This window comes from Sus scrofa, chromosome 4 (assembly GCF_000003025.6).
Source record: "Sus scrofa isolate TJ Tabasco breed Duroc chromosome 4, Sscrofa11.1, whole genome shotgun sequence".
Taxonomy (NCBI): Eukaryota; Metazoa; Chordata; class Mammalia; order Artiodactyla; family Suidae; genus Sus; species Sus scrofa.
In genome coordinates, this window is record NC_010446.5 from 129,549,196 (window position 1) to 129,567,374 (window position 18,179).

Sequence of the window (18,179 nt, forward strand, 5' to 3'; positions counted from 1 at the left end):
ATTGTAGCCTCTCTTAATTCTGGTGTCTGCCCTCCTTGTGGCTAAAGTCAGTATGGGGGCTTGGTGTAGGCTTCCTGATGGGAGGGGCTGATGCCTGCCCACTGGTAGGTGGAGTTGATTCTAATCCCTCTGGTGGATGGGGCTTTGTATCTGGATGGGATTGGAGGTGGCTGTGTGCCTGAGGGGTGGGGCTGTGATCCCACCTGGATTGTTGTTTTCCCTGGGGCTTCTCAGCCCTGACTGCCGGGTGGGGCAAGATTTTCCCAAATGGCCACCTCCAGAGAAAGGTACTGCTGCTGAATATTCCTGAGAGCTTTGCTTTCAATGTCCTTCCCTCACAACAAGCCACATTCATCCCTATTTTCCCAGGATGTCCTCTAAGAACTGCAGTCAGTTTCAACCCAGATTCCTATGGAGACTTTGCTTTGCCCTGGGATTCAGTGCACGTGAAAGTCTGTGTGCGCCTTTTAAGAATGGGGTCTCCGTTTCCCCCAGTCCCGTGGAGCTCTTGCGCACAAGCCCCACTGGCCTTCAATGCCAGATGCTCCAGGGGCTCTTTCTCCCAGTGCCAGATCCCCACACGTGAGAGTTTGATGTGTGGCTCAGAACTCTCACTCCTGTAGGTGAGTCTCTGTGAACCAGTCAGTTTCCAGTCTGTGGGGCTTCCCACCCAGGAGGTATGGGGTTTTTTATATCATGAAATCACCCCTCCTACCTCTTGATGTGGCCTCTTCTTTTTCCTCTGGAGTCAGATATCTTTTTTAAGGTTTCTGGTCCATTTGGTTGAAGAATGCTCAGCCTTTAGTTGTGAATTTTGTTGTCTTTAGGGGAGAAGTTGAGCTCCAGTCCTTCTATTATGCCATCTTCATCCCATCTCTCCCCCTTAGGCTGTTTCCACACTGCCAACCCTAGTCCTCTCCCTGGAACTGACCTCCTTAGCTCACCCCTGTCTGCGTGTCTCTGGCTGTGGTGTCCTGGGTGTGGTACTGATGGTCTGTGGAGCTCTCTCTGCTTTGTCCTCCTCGGTTGGGTGCTGCACTTCCCCCCAAGGCTTCGAGGCTCCCTCTTTGTCCTGGCTGATCTTTCCTGTCAGTTAGGTGGCCTCCCAGGTTGTGGATTCCTTTCCTCTTTCATAGCTCTCTCGCAGGGGTGCTGGTCCCGTCCTAATTCCTCTTTTTCCCTTCTCTCCTCTCCTCTCCTCTCCTCTTCCCTTCCCTTCCCGTCTCTCTCGCTCTCTCTCTTTTTTCCTTTTGTTCTACTCAGTTATTTGAAGGGTTTCTTGCCCTTTCAGAGGTTCTGAGGTCTTCTGCCAGTGTTCCGTAGATATTCTGTGCAAACCGTTCTACACATGAATTTGTTTGATGTGTTTTGTGAGGGAAGGTGGGCTCCACATCTTACTCCCAACCATCTTGATCCCGACTCATTTTTTTTTCTTGATATTAGTTCTGGTTACTCAGATGTGCTTGGTTTTTGAAACTGTATCTAGCAGATGACCGACCCAAGCTTATAGAATAAAAAGAGTAAGAATATAAAACAATATATTCTTTAATATAACATATTTTAAATAACCTTCTTTGGTTTGATTTTATTTTACCATAGAGGAGAATGTCAAAATAGCCAGTTCATTAGTCCCTTGTCTCTTCACCAGCTGTTCATTCAATAACTATTTCCTGAGAAATCACTATGTGAAATAAACAGAACAGACTGCTCTTGTTTTGTGTATATTCTAGTAGGGGAAAATCAGTGATAAACAGTCTGTCATTCAATTTTGCTGATTCAGGAAGGTAGGTCATTTCTGCTCTTTACGTTGGAATTCAGGGAGAGTGACTGGCTGATGCAGAGTCGTTAGAAAACATGGCATTTTTCAAGTGTAAAATAAGTTTTTAGCTGCTTTTCAATGACTCTGGCCTTCATGTCTTTGAAACTGTTTTGAAGGGATATTGTAAAATGCTGGGAAGGTGTTAACAGGTTCAGATATAGAAAATGAGACTAGAGAAGTAAATTAGGAAGAAGAAAATTCATAAAAATTTAAATCATCCCAAAGTTTGAAGTCTAGTTAAATGATGAATGAAGCATATACTGTGTGTCAGTTATTCCTACAGTAACATTGAGGATATAGTTCAAGGTCTTTTTCCTCAATTAGATGGGGTGAGGCTCAGTATTTTTATCTAGAGATATAATATTATATTCCTATAGTGTAAAGCCATGCATGAAAATTGTTACTGGTTCCCTCTGTCTCCGCTTGTCAGCTCTGGGATTGATTCGTCACAACTGATGCTCTGGGGGAGACAGATTTCATGCTTTCTGTTACCAAATATTGATTTATTGAGCATAGCGATAGACATTGGGGATATCCTGATGATGAGAGATTGTCTCTTGCCCTTAAGAAGCTCACCATCTAGAGGAAACTTGGAACGTGTGAATTGTCAGTTAAAACACAGAGGTTCAGTGTTACTGCAGAGGGTAGGAGTGAGGTGATGCGAGGAGGCGTAACCCCGTCAAGAGGGGCCTGGAGGGTTAGGGAATGCTTCCTGGCAAGTGACACACATTCTAAGACTGAAGAAGCTCCCGGTCACCCGTGTGACTGAAGAACATGAACGTGGTGGGGTGAGACGGGAAGAGAAAGCACCTGGCAGCCTGGGCGCGAGAGGTCCTGGGATGTGTCGAGAGCGTGTGGAAGGGGCCCTGCACACACGACGCGTGAGTGAGAAGGTGCGAGACCTGCAACTGGAGAGGTAAAGCCAGAAGTGGGACATGAAAGACACAATCCATCACATCACGGGGCTTGCACTTCACACCAAGTGCAAAGGAGAGTCACCAGAAGGTTCGAAGTGGCCAGTGACAGGATCAGATCTGTGCTTTAGAAAGACTGGCTGCAGGGTGAAGGGTGGTTGAAACGGGGCTGTGTTGCCAGCACATGTATTGTGTGAATTAGAAAAACAGCTTGTGAGTTAGAAAAACATATCCCCTTTGGGAAGACAAATGACCAAGTAGTGTCCCTCCACCTTAATCTTGGAGCCAGTTTGGACCATACCTCACCCCACTCTCCTTGCCCCTGACAAGGCTGGGTGCTGTCGGGCTGGACACAGTGTGCACGGTGGTTCCCAGCGGCTCTGTTTGCCAAGAGTTACCAGGGACTCAGGGGAGAGATGCTGGGGGCCTGAACCAAGGGTAGAGACAGGTGGAGGGCTTTTTGAGATGATTAGAATTGACAGGATTTGGTGACTGGTTGTAAGGGGTAAGGAAAGGGAGGGGAAGCGTTTCTGTGTGTCTTGTTTTCAGATACTCAGCACTCATCCGTCCCCTCTCCTCTTTCATTCTCCCCTCCCAGGATGCTGTCCTGTTCTCCAAAGAGCTCACTGTATAGTTGAGGGGTGTTAGGGAGGCTGTGTCCGGTGTGTAAGTGAGTGCGCTTGGGAGTTAGATTCTGTATGGAGAGAGGAGAATGGGACACAAAAGGAGGAGTGCTCTCTTCTGCCGGAGAGAGGGGGAGGCAGCGGGGGAAGGCAGCGGGGGTGGGATTTTCAAAGAGGGGCATATGGTCAGAAGGCAGAGAAGGGATCCCGAAGGTGTAGGATTAGACGGGGGAAGGATGCGGGGAGGATGCTGTTCCTGATAAAGACCTAGACACGTAAAACCGAGTGAACTTTTAGAGAGCTGAACATCTGACTGATTAAAGGAGTGCAATCGGGCGGGCGGTGGGGCGGTGCAGTAAGAGGTAGGGACGTGGAGGCGAGGGCCCCATGGTGGTGAGCCTGGCACTCATTCTTCTGACAGATACTTGGTGCCTGGAAAAAGTAATGTACAAACAGTCATACTCTCTGCCTTTGTGGCACTTAGATTTTTTTTTCTTTTTATGGCCGCAGCTGTGGTATATGGCAGTTTCCAGGCTAGGGGTCAAATTGGAGCTGCAACTGCCAGCCTACACCGCAGCCATAGGGATGCGTGATCCGAGCCGTGCCTGCGACCTACACCACAGCTCATGGCAACACCAGATCCTTAACCCACTGAGTGAGGCAAGGGATCGAACCCACATCCTCACGGACATTATGTCAGGTTCTTAACCTGCTGAGCCACAATGGGAACACCTAGACTGTATTTTTGAACCAATTTAAGAGGTATTTTGGTTTTGCTTGTTACTTTGGGGGCAATGTGGTAGATGCTTGGAGGGAGTAGAATGAAGACCCAGAGACCAGGTAGGGACCATGTTTTTCCAGGATACGGAACTGAGGCTGCATCCCTGAAGGGGGGCTGAGGAGAGACACAGGTAGGGCGATGTCAGTGACAGGACACAAAGTTTGAGGGAATCGGAGGGTCAGGGATGGCTTCCTGGTCCCCGATTTGAATGACTGGATGGTGAGGTATTTTTCTGAGATAAGAAGTTCTGAAGGAGCTATGAGTGCAGATCATATTTCAGTTTCATATAATTACTTCATTTCCTTATCAAAAATTGACAAATACGTATCCAAACAGCTCTCTAACCAACCCACACTTTCCAAGTTGTCTTTGAGTGTGTGTGTGTGTGTGTGTGTGTGTGTGTGTGTGTGTGTGTGTGAGATGATGATGATGATGGGGCAGAGGTTGGAGATGCAGTGGGCATTCAGTAGCAGGCTTTTCTCTGATGGAATTATGCCCTGACATTAGACTGTGGACTCTGGAGTGCCCTGTTTTATTTCTAGGAAGAAATTTTGATCAAGGGCCCAGATATATTTGAGAAACCGCATGGATGCACACTTGTAGGAAAGCACAGGAATATGATTTTTTGCTACTCCCAGGTCCAAGCAGATATTCAAGTCATGGAGTGAGTGATGGCTCTGCTTCCATATCACCAGATTGCTGCTTTTCAGTTTCTCATATGGCTTTACCACAATTTTGTGGAAAAGTCACCCCCTTATCTCCTGTACCCTGTGGGGTCAGGTGACAGGATACATAGCGTGTAGCACTTTGCATACATTCCTCGTGAGGTCAAACATACCAAGAACTAATGTGTGGGTCATCATATAAATTGTTAAAGAAAACAGGGCACCAAGATCATAATTCAAATAATTATTTTGCAGTAAGTGTTACTTGAGTAGACGTGTAATGGGCTGTTATAGGTATGAAGGCAGTAGGACCACTTCAGGTTGCATTTACCGCCTTTTGTAAAGGTATATATTTTTTTCATGAGCATTCCTATGTAGTGGTCAGGTCCATCACATGAGGACACAGCCTGGGTTTTGTGGAACTCCAGGGGTGCCATTAATATAAGACATGGTTTAAATGGATCTCTTTGGGGTTAGATATGTGGTAGTCCTTGAGAAGAATTACATGGAAACCGAAGACAGAAATGGAGGGCAGTGGGGCCAGTCCAAGGAAAGAAGCCATGCTGGGCCCCAGAAGTGGCGGGTGATGGTGGAAGGGCTGCCTGGGGATGAAGGGCGTCTTCTTGCAGAGGCAGGTGGCTGATGGGAAGGTGGACACGAGTGTCCACCACAGAATGGAAGGAAGTGGGAAGATGGTGAGAGTTTGGGGTCTAGGGAATGGGTTTGGTTTGTCACCAGTCGATTTGTCACCACTCGGTTTGTCACCGTAGCTTCGTGCAACAATATTGTGAATGTGATGACGATGAAATCAATCTACAGCTCTCTCCTCTCTACACCTCTCCTCTCTACAGCTCTCTCCTCTACAGCTGTCCTCCCTACACCTCTCACCTCTCTACAGCTGTCCTCTCTACAGCTCTCTCCACTGCAACTCTCTCCTCTACAGCTGTCCTCTCTACAGCTCTCCTCTCTACAGCTCTCTCCTCTACAGCTGTCCTCTCTACAGCTCTCCTCTCTACAGCTCTCTCCTCTACAGCTGTCCTCCCTACACCTCTCACCTTTCTACAGCTGTCCTCTCTACAGCTCTCTCCCCTCTACAGCTCTCCTCTCTATAGCTCTCGCCTCTACAGCTCTCCTCCCTACACCTCTCACCTCTCTACAGCTGTCCTCTCTACAGCTCTCTCCTCTACTGCTCTCTCCTCTCTACAGCTCTCCTCTCTACAGCTCTCTCCTCTCTACATCTCTCCTCTCTACGGCTGTCCTCTCTACAGCTGTCATCTCTACAGCTCTCTCCTCTCTAAGCTCTCTTGTCTACATCTCTCCTCCCTACAGCTGTCCTCTCTACAGCTCTAACCTCTCTAGAGCTCTCTCCTCTACAGCTCTCTCCCCTCTACAGCTCTCTCCCCTCTACAGCTCTCCCCTCTACAGCTCTCTCCTCTACAGCTCTCTCCCCTCTACAGCTCTCCCCTCTACAGCTCTCTCCTCTACAGCTCTCTCCCCTCTACAGCTCTCCCCTCTACAGCTCTCCCTTCTACAGCTCTCTCCTCTCTACTGCTCTCCTCTCTACAGGTCTCTCCTCTCTACAGCTGTCTTCTCCCCAGCTGTCCTCTCTACAGCTCTCTCCTCTGTACAGCTCTCTTGTCTACAGCTCTCTTCTCTACCGCTCTCCTCTCTACAGCTCTCCTCTCTACAGCTGTCCTCTCTGCAGCTCCCTCCTCTCTACAGCTCTGCTCTCTGCAGCTCTCCTCTCTACAGCTCTCTTGTCTACAGCTCTCCTCTCTACTGCTTTCCTCTCTACAGCTCTTTCCTCTACAGCTCTCTCCTCTCTACAGCTCTCTTGTCTACAGCTCTCTCCTCTATAGCTCTCTCCTCTCTACAGCTGTCCTCTCTAGAGCTCTCCTCTCTAGAGCTCTCCTCTCTACAGCTCTTTCCTCTCTACAGCTCTCCTCTGTACAGCTGTCCTCTCTACAGCTCTCCCCTCTACAGCTCTCTGGGCATGAGAGATCCCAAGCTGTCACCTTCTACAATTCTACTCAGTCAGTGAGATACTCTAACTTCTTGATGTATCATCCATGCATGAAATCCTTAGTGCATGAAGGTGGTCACGCTAACAAATCTTTGTTCACGTCTGTCCCCTGATCATTTCTTCCATTTTAGCAGCGTCAGGAACTCTTCCCATCAGGGGTTCCACAGTGCTGGTGTGAGAGGTTTACATCTCCTGACTTATGGGGCTTCCTGAGATTTGCATTTATTAAGCAAAACACTGTACTTCCTCAAAAGGCCAACCCTTTTCTCTCTCCTGGCCTTCTTTTATTGGGGGTAGTTAACGGTAGTAGAATTGGTGGGTGGGCAGCTTTGGCTGACCTAGTACACCTTGCCAGCTATAAGGAGATGTGGCTTTCAATATTCTAGGCTTGGATCCTGCTGTGCAAGTTACCCTTTCTTCTCAGATTTGGGCCTGCGAAATTGATTTTAGGAAAATTATATCCTGGTGGGTAGTAAATGCTACCTTTTCTTTCTAATAGTAAAGGTCACACTGAAGGCATAAGCTTGTGCTCTTGGGAAATCTAGATGCGAATGGAAGGTCAGTGTTGTAGATGGTAGGAATTTTATTTGCGTAAGGGGTTAGTGAGTATCATGGGAGTTACGATTATTGAATGACACTTCAGACCACTTTGATAACTTGTAATTCTTTATATCTTGTGATTTATTTAATATGTCTTTCTTTTAGAATCTAACCTCCATGAGGACTTAGTATTTTATTTTTTCTTTTTCTTTTTTAATTTTTTTTCACTTTCCTTTTCTTTTTTTTCCTACTGTATAACATGGGCCCCAGTTACACATACATGTATACATAATTTCTTCTCCCATTGTTGTGCTGCAGTGTAAGTATCTAGACATAGTTCTCAGTGCTACACAGCAGGATCTCATTGTAAATCTATTCCAAGAGCAATAGTTTGCATCCATTAACCCCAAGCTCCCAATCCCTCCCACTCCCTCCACCTCCCCCAGGCAACCACAATTCTATTCTCCAAGTCCATGATTTTCTTTTCTGTGGAAAGTTTCATTTGTGCTGTATATTAGATACCAGATATGAGTGATATCATATGGTATTTGTCTTTCTCTTTCTGACTTACTTCACTCAGTACGAGAGTCTCTAGTTCCATCCATGTTGCTGCAAGTGGCATTATGTCATTCTTTTTTATGGCTGAGTAGTGTTCCATTGTGAATATATACCACATCTTCCTAATCCAATCATCTGTTGATGAACATTTGGGCTGTTTCCAGCTCTTGGCTATTGTGAGTAGAGCTGCAATGAACATGTGGGTGCATGTGTCTTTCTTAAGGAAAGTTTTGTCCGGATATATGCCCAAGAGTGGGATTGCTGGATCATATGGTAGTTCTATGTATAGATTTCTAAGGTACCTTCATACTGTTCTCCATAGTGGCTGTACCAGCTTACATTCCCACTAATAGTGCAGGAGGGTTCCCTTTTCTCCACACCCCCTCCAGCACTTGTTATTTGTGGACTTATTAATGATGGCCATTCTGACTGGTGTGAGGTGGTTATCTCATGGTAGTTTTGATTTTCATTTCTCTAATAATCAGGGATGCTGAGCATTTTTGCATGTGCTTGTTGGCCATCTGTATATCTTTCTTGGAGGAATGTCTATTCAGGTCTTTTGCCCGTTTTTCCATTGGGTTGTTGGCTTTTTTCTATTGAGTTGTATAAGTTGCTTGTATATTCTAGAGATTAAGCCCTTGTCGGTTGCATCATTTGAAACTATTTTCTCCCATTCTGTAAGTTGTCTTTTTGTTTTCTTTTTGGTTAATTTTGCTGTGCAAAAGTTTTTCAGTTTGATTAGGTCCCATTGGTTTATTGCTGCTTTTATTTCTGTTGCTTTGGGAGACTGACCTGAGAAAACATTCATAAGGTTGATATCACAGAATGTTTTGCCTATGTTCTCTTCCAGAAGTTTGATGGTGTCTTGTCTTACATTTAACTCTTTAAGCATTTTGAGTTTATTTTTGTGCATGGTGTGAGGGTGTGTTCAAGTTTCATTGATTTGCATGAAGCTGTCCAGTTTCCCAGCAATGCTTGCTGAATAGACTTTCTTTTTCCCATTTTATGTTCTTGCCTCCTTTGTCAAAGATTAGTTGACCATAGATGTCAGGGATTATTTCTGGGTTCTCTATTCATATTTTCTTTTTAAAAAATTTTAAAATTTAATTTTATTGAAGTATTTACAATGTTGTGTTAATTTCTTCTATACAGCAAAGTGTTCAGCCATGCACACATGCATCCATATCCACTTCCATGTAGGTTATCACAGAACATGGGGTAGATTTCCCTGTGCTATACAGAAGGTCCTTGTTTTTTTTTTTTTTTTTTTTTGTCTTTTTGCTATTTCTTGGGCCGCTCCCGTGGCATATGGAGATTCCCAGGCTAGGGGTCTAATCGGAGCCATAGCCACCAGCCTACACCAGAGCCACAGCAACGCAGGATCCGAGCCGCGTCTGCGACCTACACCACAGCTCACGGCAACGCCAGATCCTCAACCCACTGAGCAAGGGCAGGGACCGAACCCGCAACCTCATGGTTCCCACTGCGGATTCATTAACCACTGCGCCACGACGAGAACTCCCAGAAGGTCCTTGTTGATCTTACATTCCACATATTAAAGTGTGTCTGCCGTTCCCAAACCCCCAATCCATTCCTCCCCACCCCTTAACCCTTCCCATTTGGTAACAATATATTTGTTTTCAAAGACTGTGTGTCTGTTTCTGTTTTTTTGTTTTGTTTTGGTTTGGTCTTTTTGCCATTTCTTGGGATGCTCCCGTAGCATATGGAGTTTCCCAGGCTAGGGGTCCAATCATAGCTGTAGCCACCAGCCTACACCAGAACCACAACAACACGGGATCCTAGCCGTGTCTGCAACCTACACCACAGCTCATGGCAACGCCAGATCCTTAACCTACTGAGCAAGGCCAGGGATCGAACCCACAACGTCATGGTTCCTAGTCGGATTTGTTAACCACTGAGCCATGATGGGAACTCTGTGTTTCTGTTTTGTATATAGGTTAATTTTTATAATTTCTAAAATTCCACATACAAGTGATATCATATGGTATTTGTCTTTCTCCTGACTTACTTCCTTAGTATGAGACCTGTATTCTAAAAACTGTGAGATGCTAATGAAAGAAATCAAAGATGACACAAATAGTTGGAAAGATATATCATGTTCTTGAATTGGAAGAATCAGTATTCTCCAAATGGCTATACTACGCAAAGCAATTTCTAGATTCAATGCAATCCCTATCAAATTACCAATGGCAGTTTTACAGAACTAGAACCCAAAAGTTTTCAAAATTTGTATGGAAATACAAAAGACCCCAAATAGCTAAAGCAATCCTAAGAAAGAAAAACAGCTGGAGGAATGAGGATCCCTGACTTACAACTGTATTACAAAGCTACAGGTATCAAAACAGTATGGTACTGGCACAAAAACAGAAATATAGATCAATGGAACAGGTTAGAAAGACCAGAAATAAACCCATAAACTAATCTATGACAAAGGAGGCGGGAATATACAATGGAGGAAAGACAGTCTGTTCAATAAGTGGTGCTGGGAAAAATGGACAGCTACATGTAAAAGAATGAAATTAGAACACTCTCTAACACCATATACAAATACAAATTCAAAATAGATTGAAGATATAAATATAAGGCTGGATACTATAAAACTAGAGGAAAACATGTATAATATAAATACTCTTTGACATAAATTGCAGCAATGTCTTTTTGGATCCACCTCCCTGAATAATGAGAATAAAAGCAATAATAAGCAAATGGGACCTGATTAAAGGGTTAAAAACCTTTGCAAGGCAAAGGAAACCATTTTTTAAAAAACCATAAAACCACAGAATAGGAAAAAAATGCAAATGAAGCAACTGACAAGGAATTAATGTGCAAAATATACAAACATCTTACACAGCTTTATATTGACAAAACGACTCAATTAAACAATGGGCAAGAGATCCAAATAGACATTTCTCCAAAGAAGACAGACAGATGGTCAAGAAGCCCATGAAAATATGCTCAACATTGCTGATTATTAGAGAAATGCAAATCAAAACTATAATGAAGTACCACTGCACACCATCAGAATGGCCATAATTAAAAAGTACACAAATAGTAAATGCTGGAGAGGGTATGGAAAAAAGGGAAGCCTCCTACACTGTTTGTGGGAATGTAAATTGATACAGCCACTATGGAAAACAGTATGGAGGTTCCCCAAAAAAACTAAAAATAAATTTACCATATGATTCAGCAATCCCACTCCTGGGCATCTATCTGGAGGAAACCATAATTTGAAAAGATACATGCACCCCAATGTTCATTAAAGCCCTATTTACAATAGCCAAGACATGGAAGCACTCTCAGTATCTATTGACAGAAAAATGGATAAAGAGATGGTACACACATAGAAAGGAATATTACTCAGCCTTAAAAAAGAATGAAATAGAGTAGTATTTTCATTTACCATTCTATCCACAACACTTAGCTGCAAAGCATTGGTAAATAGTAGGCGCTTAATATTCTGACTGACTGATGGACTGGTGGCCCTTAGTGCTAAGATCCCTAAATTTGGGGTACAACAGTACAAAGCTTCTCAGCATGAATTCTGCTATGAATTGAGCATTAAGTATGTGCAGGAATGAGGCCAAGGACCTGCCATTATATAATGGGATTTACACAGCCCTTAGGGGTTGGTATTAGTATACCACTTTTACAAATGAGAAAAATAAGGTGTAACTTCTGTTGCTATTATACCAACGCCTAATTACAAAGAACTGTTTTAAAGTTTTTATGTTTATTAATTCAGCATATAGAGGTTAAACTTATTATAATATTTTTAGTAATATTTACAAAAAGCTTTACAATTGTATTACAAATTAAACCTCTTTTGCCTACATATTACTTTCCACAATTTCTACTCCTTCTCTACACTCTATTCAAAGTCGAGATTCTTGAAAGAATTGTTTACACACAATTTCTCTATTTCTTCACTCTGCACTTTTTCTTTATCAGTTTTTCTGTTGTTAAGGTCACTGATAACTGTGTTATTCATTGGTCACTTTTCAGCACTAATCAGAAACTGTTGACTGCTCCTTCTTGAATCACTCTTCTTTTCTCAATCTCACACATTTGAGTTTTCTCGTTTGTATTGAGAAGCTCTTTCTATTTTTTTTTTCCCCCCTTGGGCAGTTCCTCTTCTTCAATAGCAAAACTATGTATATCATGTGGAAATTGGTAAGAATAGTATCTTAAATTGTTTTCATTTGGCTTTATGACTGAATCAGTAAATACACAGTGTCAAAGGCTTACAAGATAGGGGTTTAAGTGGATAGGTGGGCACAATGCCACATGCCTGCAGTTCCTCATGGGGATGGGCCAGAAGCTCTGATATGTTTGTGATAACTCGATCAACTATTAGATCATGAATGATGCCATAGGGCTGTAGCGGAAATCCCACGCAGAGCCTGTATGCAGCAGGTGTGATCCCTAGTTTATCCTGGACTATGGCCAGAGTTAGCTTTGTGGGCTTGAACTTTGTACATTTGCACAGTTCTCCATGCACAGAAGGTCCCGGAACTTCAGTGCTTTGCTGCTGCCATCTTGAAACCCTCATTACTTTTTGAACAGAGGCTGCTCATTTTCATTTAGCCCTGAGTCCTATAAATTTTGTAGCTTGTTCAGAATACAACAATGGTGGCCACTCATTTGTTTTTCTGATTCTTACTAATTCACAATTAGCTACTTGATTAGGTCCTGGAAACAGATCTGAACCAAGGCCTGACCTAGAAGGGGAGAGCCTACAGCCGAGACCCACCTGGGCATAGCTGTTGTACCAGAGCATCTGGGAGGGTACTAACTTGCCTGGTAGGCTTTGCCTCCAGAGCTGTGGGCCTGGTGGGTGGGAAGGACACAGGGAAAGTCTGGCTTGTGTATATTATTTCTGTCACCATCATAGGATTTCAAGCTTTTATTCCCCTCCGAGTAAAAGGCCAGCTGTCCTACAGTTACCCTTTCCCTACATTTTCTCCCTGTTCACCTGTACATGCATAGCTCTTAGCATTGCCTGAACAGGTGCCAGGCCACTAGAGGAACTAATTGTGCTGATGGACCTTCTGCCTCAATAGCACAGTTCCAGGTGCTCTACTGCGCTGCTCATTTCCAGTGAATTATACGGGAGTAAACCAGCACTCCTGGACATGAGGGTCTCCCACGTATTTCCTCTTCCTTAGCTTCCTTAACACTGTCTTCTATATCAAGGAAGTGCAGTAAACATGTCCTTATTCATTTCTATGTAGTACTATATAACCGAAGACCTTTGGCGAATATATAGTAAAGTCGATTTAAACCTAAAAGCACTAAGACCAAATTCATTTTCCCTCAGGTATTGCTTGTTTGCCTTCTTACAGTTGTGTTTTGACCACTCCAACAGTTTTAACTTCTTGATGAAATTTGAATTTTTATAGAGAACTTTTGTGTCAGATAATATACATGACCAAGTATGAATATGAAAAAGGATATTTTATTTCTCCCTTTTTGTGATAAAACAGTGAATAAATACAATTATTTAATATCGATTCACAATTTTTCAGATACCCCTGAATTTTATATTTAATCAAAGTAACCCTTCTGAAACTCTTAAAATTATTTGCATGAGTTCATGATCATATATCATAAATTTTAAAATTCAGAAACATCCTCTACTTTTGTTGTTGATGTTTTTTAAAACCCTGTTCTAGGTCTTCTAGTATTTCTGTTCTTGTTTAAGATGCAAATGGTGACACTTAAAATCAGGCTCACGATTACTACAGAGCCAACCACTATCAGCACCAAGGTAGAGATGCTGACTCCGGATTTAGCAGGACCAGGATCTGGATGACTGTCGTCAGGAGTGTAATCTGCTTCGGGAGTAAACAAAGCTACTTGCGCAATGTTGGATACTTTCGATGTCAAGTTGCTTTTATCCACACTTCGAATGGCAATGAATATGTGGGTTGCATTTTCTTCTGAGAGATTTCCTGGTTTGAATGCAAAGCTTTCCTTGGTGTTGGCCTCGCTTGGTAACAGAGCAGAAGTGTTTATTTGCAGAGCGTCGTCAAAATTATCCCTTAGATCCAAGAGACTTCCGCTTATTCTTATGATATACTGTTCAACTAAGAAAGAAAAAAGTTACATGTAGCTTAGAAACTAGAGCGTACCATAAGAAATTCCTTTTTATTCATTCTCCTCAAAACTGTTAGTTAGCCAAGCTTATATTAATATCCAGAGCCTTATTTATTTTTCTATAAATACTGGATTCTGATTTTTAAACTCTGCCAAATGATCCCTTCTTTGTATGAAAAGTGGTATCAGGAAAAATGTGTCATATTTGATGATTCAAAACGAGATTATAAAATTAATACTTTTATAAGCTATTCATTGTACATTGTTTTCCTCTCACACACTCTTACACCCTTGCTTTTGCAACGAGCAACTTTCATTTAATCAACACCTTGTGACATTTCATCCTTACCTGTTCCAACATCAAAATCGTCTCCCGGTGCCGTCCATGTTATCCTGATCTCATCCTCATCTGAGGTGGCCTCCAGGTCTGTGATTTGACTCGGTGGGTAGAGGTCAGGCAAGGGGCCATTTGGAACATTTGAAACCACAAATGCACCTCCTATTGCTGTTCTGGTGAAACTCTCCAAATTTGTCTGAGTGTTCTCATCAATTTCAGGTCTTGGTGGATTCTCTTCAATTTCCCCTGCATGAACAATTCCTGGTATTTAATGGGCAAATCTGTACTAGTATTTTCAGAACTCAACGAATTGTATTTCCTAGCCCACATATTTCCCTTTTTTCCCCCCATATACACAGTCACATGTTACTAATTTTGGTGACAAGGTCATAAGCAGGCAATTCTTTCTCTAGCATCCTGGTCCGGGTACTGTAGGGTAGAACTGGATAATGAATTGCTTTGGAATTAAGGCTGCACTGAATGTGAATATTTTTATATAATTCAATATATGTCTTAAAAATAAAGGAATTGCTTTATTTCTCAAGTTATCTCCAAGCTGGGAAGAAAGCTGGGGAAATTGCTTCTGCTTCCCTCAACCACTTGGGCCAGGTTCCTCATTTCTTCCCTGTTACAAGAGTTAAGGGACATACTTTGGGTTCTACTCCAACTTCCAACAGAAAGCCCCTAAAAGTCACAAGGGGCAAGACAAAGGAAAGCTAACAAAAATACATTCTTAACCCTTATCATCACCTTCCTCTCCACATTTTTTTCTTTTGACTCAAAAACATTCCAACAATGTTAGCTCACTTATGTATCTTTCACAGCATATGTAATCTGAAGGATAGATGCTGCCTCTGGTTTGTACTTAGATATGTAGCATCTTAGCCTGTTTCCTTCATCCTGAGCTGAAAATGTGGCATGTTACTATTTTTATGTTTTTTGTTTTATAAATTTTGGGACCTAGAAGGGAGCTTAGAAGTCTGCCAATCTCACATCTATTTTTGATGTTTATTATTATTTTAAAAAATTGGAATGTAGCTGTCTCACAAAGTTGTGTTAATTTCAGGCATACAGAAAAGTAAATCAGTTATAAATATACGTCTGTCCATTCCTTCACAGATTCTTTTCCCATATAGGTTATTACACATTATTGAGTAAATTTCCCTGTGCCATACACTGGTTTCTTGTTATCCATCTATTTTACATATAATATCATGTATGTATCAATCACAACCACCTGATATGTCTCTCCCTCACCATGTTTCCCTGTGGTAAACATAAGTTTGGTCTCCAGTCTTTGAGTCTGTTTCTGTTTTGTAAGTTCTACTGTATCATTTCTATTAGATTCCATATATTAGTGATCTTATATTTGTCTTTGTCTGACTTACTTCACTTAGTATGATAATTTCTATGTCCATCCATGCTGCTGCAAATGCCATTATTTCATTCATCTTTATGGCTGAGTAATATTCCATTGTAATATGTATCACATCTTCTTTATCCATTCTTATGCTGATGAATATTTAGGTTGCTTCTCTGTCTTGGCTATTGTTAATAGTGCTGCAGTGGACATGGGGGTGGATCTTTTCAAATTGTGGTTTTCTCCAGATAGATGCCCAGAAGTAGGATTCCTGGATCATATGGTAGTTCTATTTTTAGTTTCTTAAGGAACCTCCATACTGTTCTCCATAGTGGTTGCACCAGCTTACATTGCATCAACAGTGTGAGAGGGTTCCTTTCTCTCCACAACCTCCCCAGCATTTATTGTTTGTAGACTTTTTCATGATGGCCATTCTGACTGGTGTGAGGTGATACTTCATTGTAGTTTTGATTTGCATTTGTCTAATAATTTGTGATGTTGAATATCTTTTTGTGTTTTTTTGCCATCTGCCTGTCTTCTTTAGAGGAAAGTGTTTAAATCTTCTGACCATTTTTATTGGGTTGCTTTTTTTTTTTTTTTTTTTTTTTTTTTTTTTTTTTTTTTACATAGAGCTGTATGAGATGTTTATATATTTTGGAGAGTAATCCCTTGTCGGTTTCTTCATTTGCAAGGATTTTTTTCCCATTCTTTGAGTTGTGTTTTCATTTTGTTAGTGGTTTCCTTTTCTGGGTAAAGGTTTTAAGTTTAATTAGGTCCCATTTGTTTCTTTTGCTTTTATTTTCATTACTCTGGGATGTGGATCCAAAAGGACATTGCTGCTGTTTGTCTCAAAGAGTGTTCTAACTACATTTTCCTCTAAAAGTTTTATAGTATCTAGCCTTACATTTAGATCTTTAATCCATTTTGAGTTCAGTTTTTTGTAAGATGTTAGAGGATGTTCTAATTTTATTCTTTTACATGGAGTTGTCCAGTTTCCCAGCACCATGTTTTGAAAGACTGTCTTTTTTCCACTGTATATTCTTGCCTCCTTAGTCATAGATTAGTTATCTGTAGGTGCTTGGGTTTATTTCTGGTCTTTCTAACCTGTTCCATTGATCTGTATTTCTGGTTTTATGCCAGTATCACCCTGTTTTGATAACTGTAGCTTTGTAGTATAGTGTTAAGTCAGGGTGCCTAGATTCTTCCAGCTCTGTTTTTCTTTCTCAAGATTACATTGGCTATTTGGGGTCTTTTCTGTTTCCATAAAAATTTTGAATTTTTTTGGTTCTAGTTCTGTAAAAAAAATTCATTGGGAATTTGATAGGGATTGCACTGAATCTATAGATTGCCTTGAGTAGTATAGTTATTTTGATGATATTGATTCTTCCAGTCCAAGAACATGAAATATCTTTTCATTTGTGTCATCTTTGATTTCTTTAAACAGCATCATAATTTTCAGAGTATACATCTTTTGCCTCCTTAGGTAGGTTTATTCCTAGGTACTTTATTCTTTTTGATGTGATGGCAAATGTGATTGTTTCTCTAATTTTTCTCTCTGATATTTTGTTGTTAGTGTATAGAGATGCAAGAGATTTCTGTGTGTTAATTTTGTATCCTGCAACTCTTCCTAATTCATTGATTGGCTCCAGTAATTTTCTAGCAGCTTCTTTTGGGTTTTCCACGTATAGTATCATGTCATCTGCAAATAGTGACAATTTTACTTCTTTTCCAATTTGGATTCCTTTTATTTATTTTTCTTCTCTGATTGCCATAGCTAGGCCTTCTAAAACTATGTTGAATGAAAGTGGTAAGAGTGGACATTCTTGTCTTCCAGCTGATCTTAGAGGAAATTCTTTCAGCTTTCCACCATTGAAAATGATGTTAGCTGTGGGTTTGTCATATGGCCTTTATTATGTTCAAGTAGTTTCCCTCTATGCCAACTTTCTGGAGAGTTTTTATCATAAATGGATGTTGAATTTTGTCCAAAGCTTTTTCAGCATGTATTGAGGTAACCGTAGAGTTTTTACTCTTCCGTTTGTTAATGTGGTTTATCACACTGATTGATTTGCGTATATTGAGAAGTCCTTTCAACCCTGGGATAAATCCCACTTGATCATGGTGTACGATCCTTTTCATGTATTGGTGTATTTGGTTTGCTCATATTTTGTTGATTATTCTGCATCTATGTTCATCAATGACATTGGCCTGTAGTTTTCCCTTTTTGGGGAGTGTTTTTATCTGGTTTTGATATCAAAGTGATGGTGGCCTCACAGAATGTGCTTGGGAGTGTTCCTTCATCTGCAAATTTTCAGAAGAATTTCAGAATGATAGGTGTTAACTTTTCTCCAAATGTTTGATAGAATGTGACTGTGAAGCCATCAGGTCCTGGACTTTTTTTTTAAGAAGTTTTTAAATCATATTTTCAATTTTACTACTTGCGGC

General features: G+C 41.6%; 2 protein-coding genes across 6 annotated transcripts in view; one reads left to right on the forward strand and one right to left on the reverse strand.

The window, feature by feature from the left end:
- ODF2L (outer dense fiber of sperm tails 2 like) overlaps nt 1–18,179 on the forward strand; it is a 409,562-nt gene that overhangs the window by 153,145 nt on the left and 238,238 nt on the right. The window lies entirely within an intron of this gene.
- The window catches only part of CLCA4 (calcium-activated chloride channel regulator 4), a 30,551-nt gene continuing 25,749 nt past the window's right edge, over nt 13,378–18,179 (reverse strand). Inside the window, exons 13-14 of the mRNA XM_001926978.5 lie at nt 14,390–14,623; nt 13,378–14,030 (exon numbers count right to left, since the gene is read on the reverse strand). Of these exons, the coding sequence (XP_001927013.4) occupies nt 13,600–14,030; nt 14,390–14,623 (665 nt within the window). The 3' untranslated portion in view covers nt 13,378–13,599. The remainder of the gene's footprint in view (nt 14,031–14,389; nt 14,624–18,179) is intronic.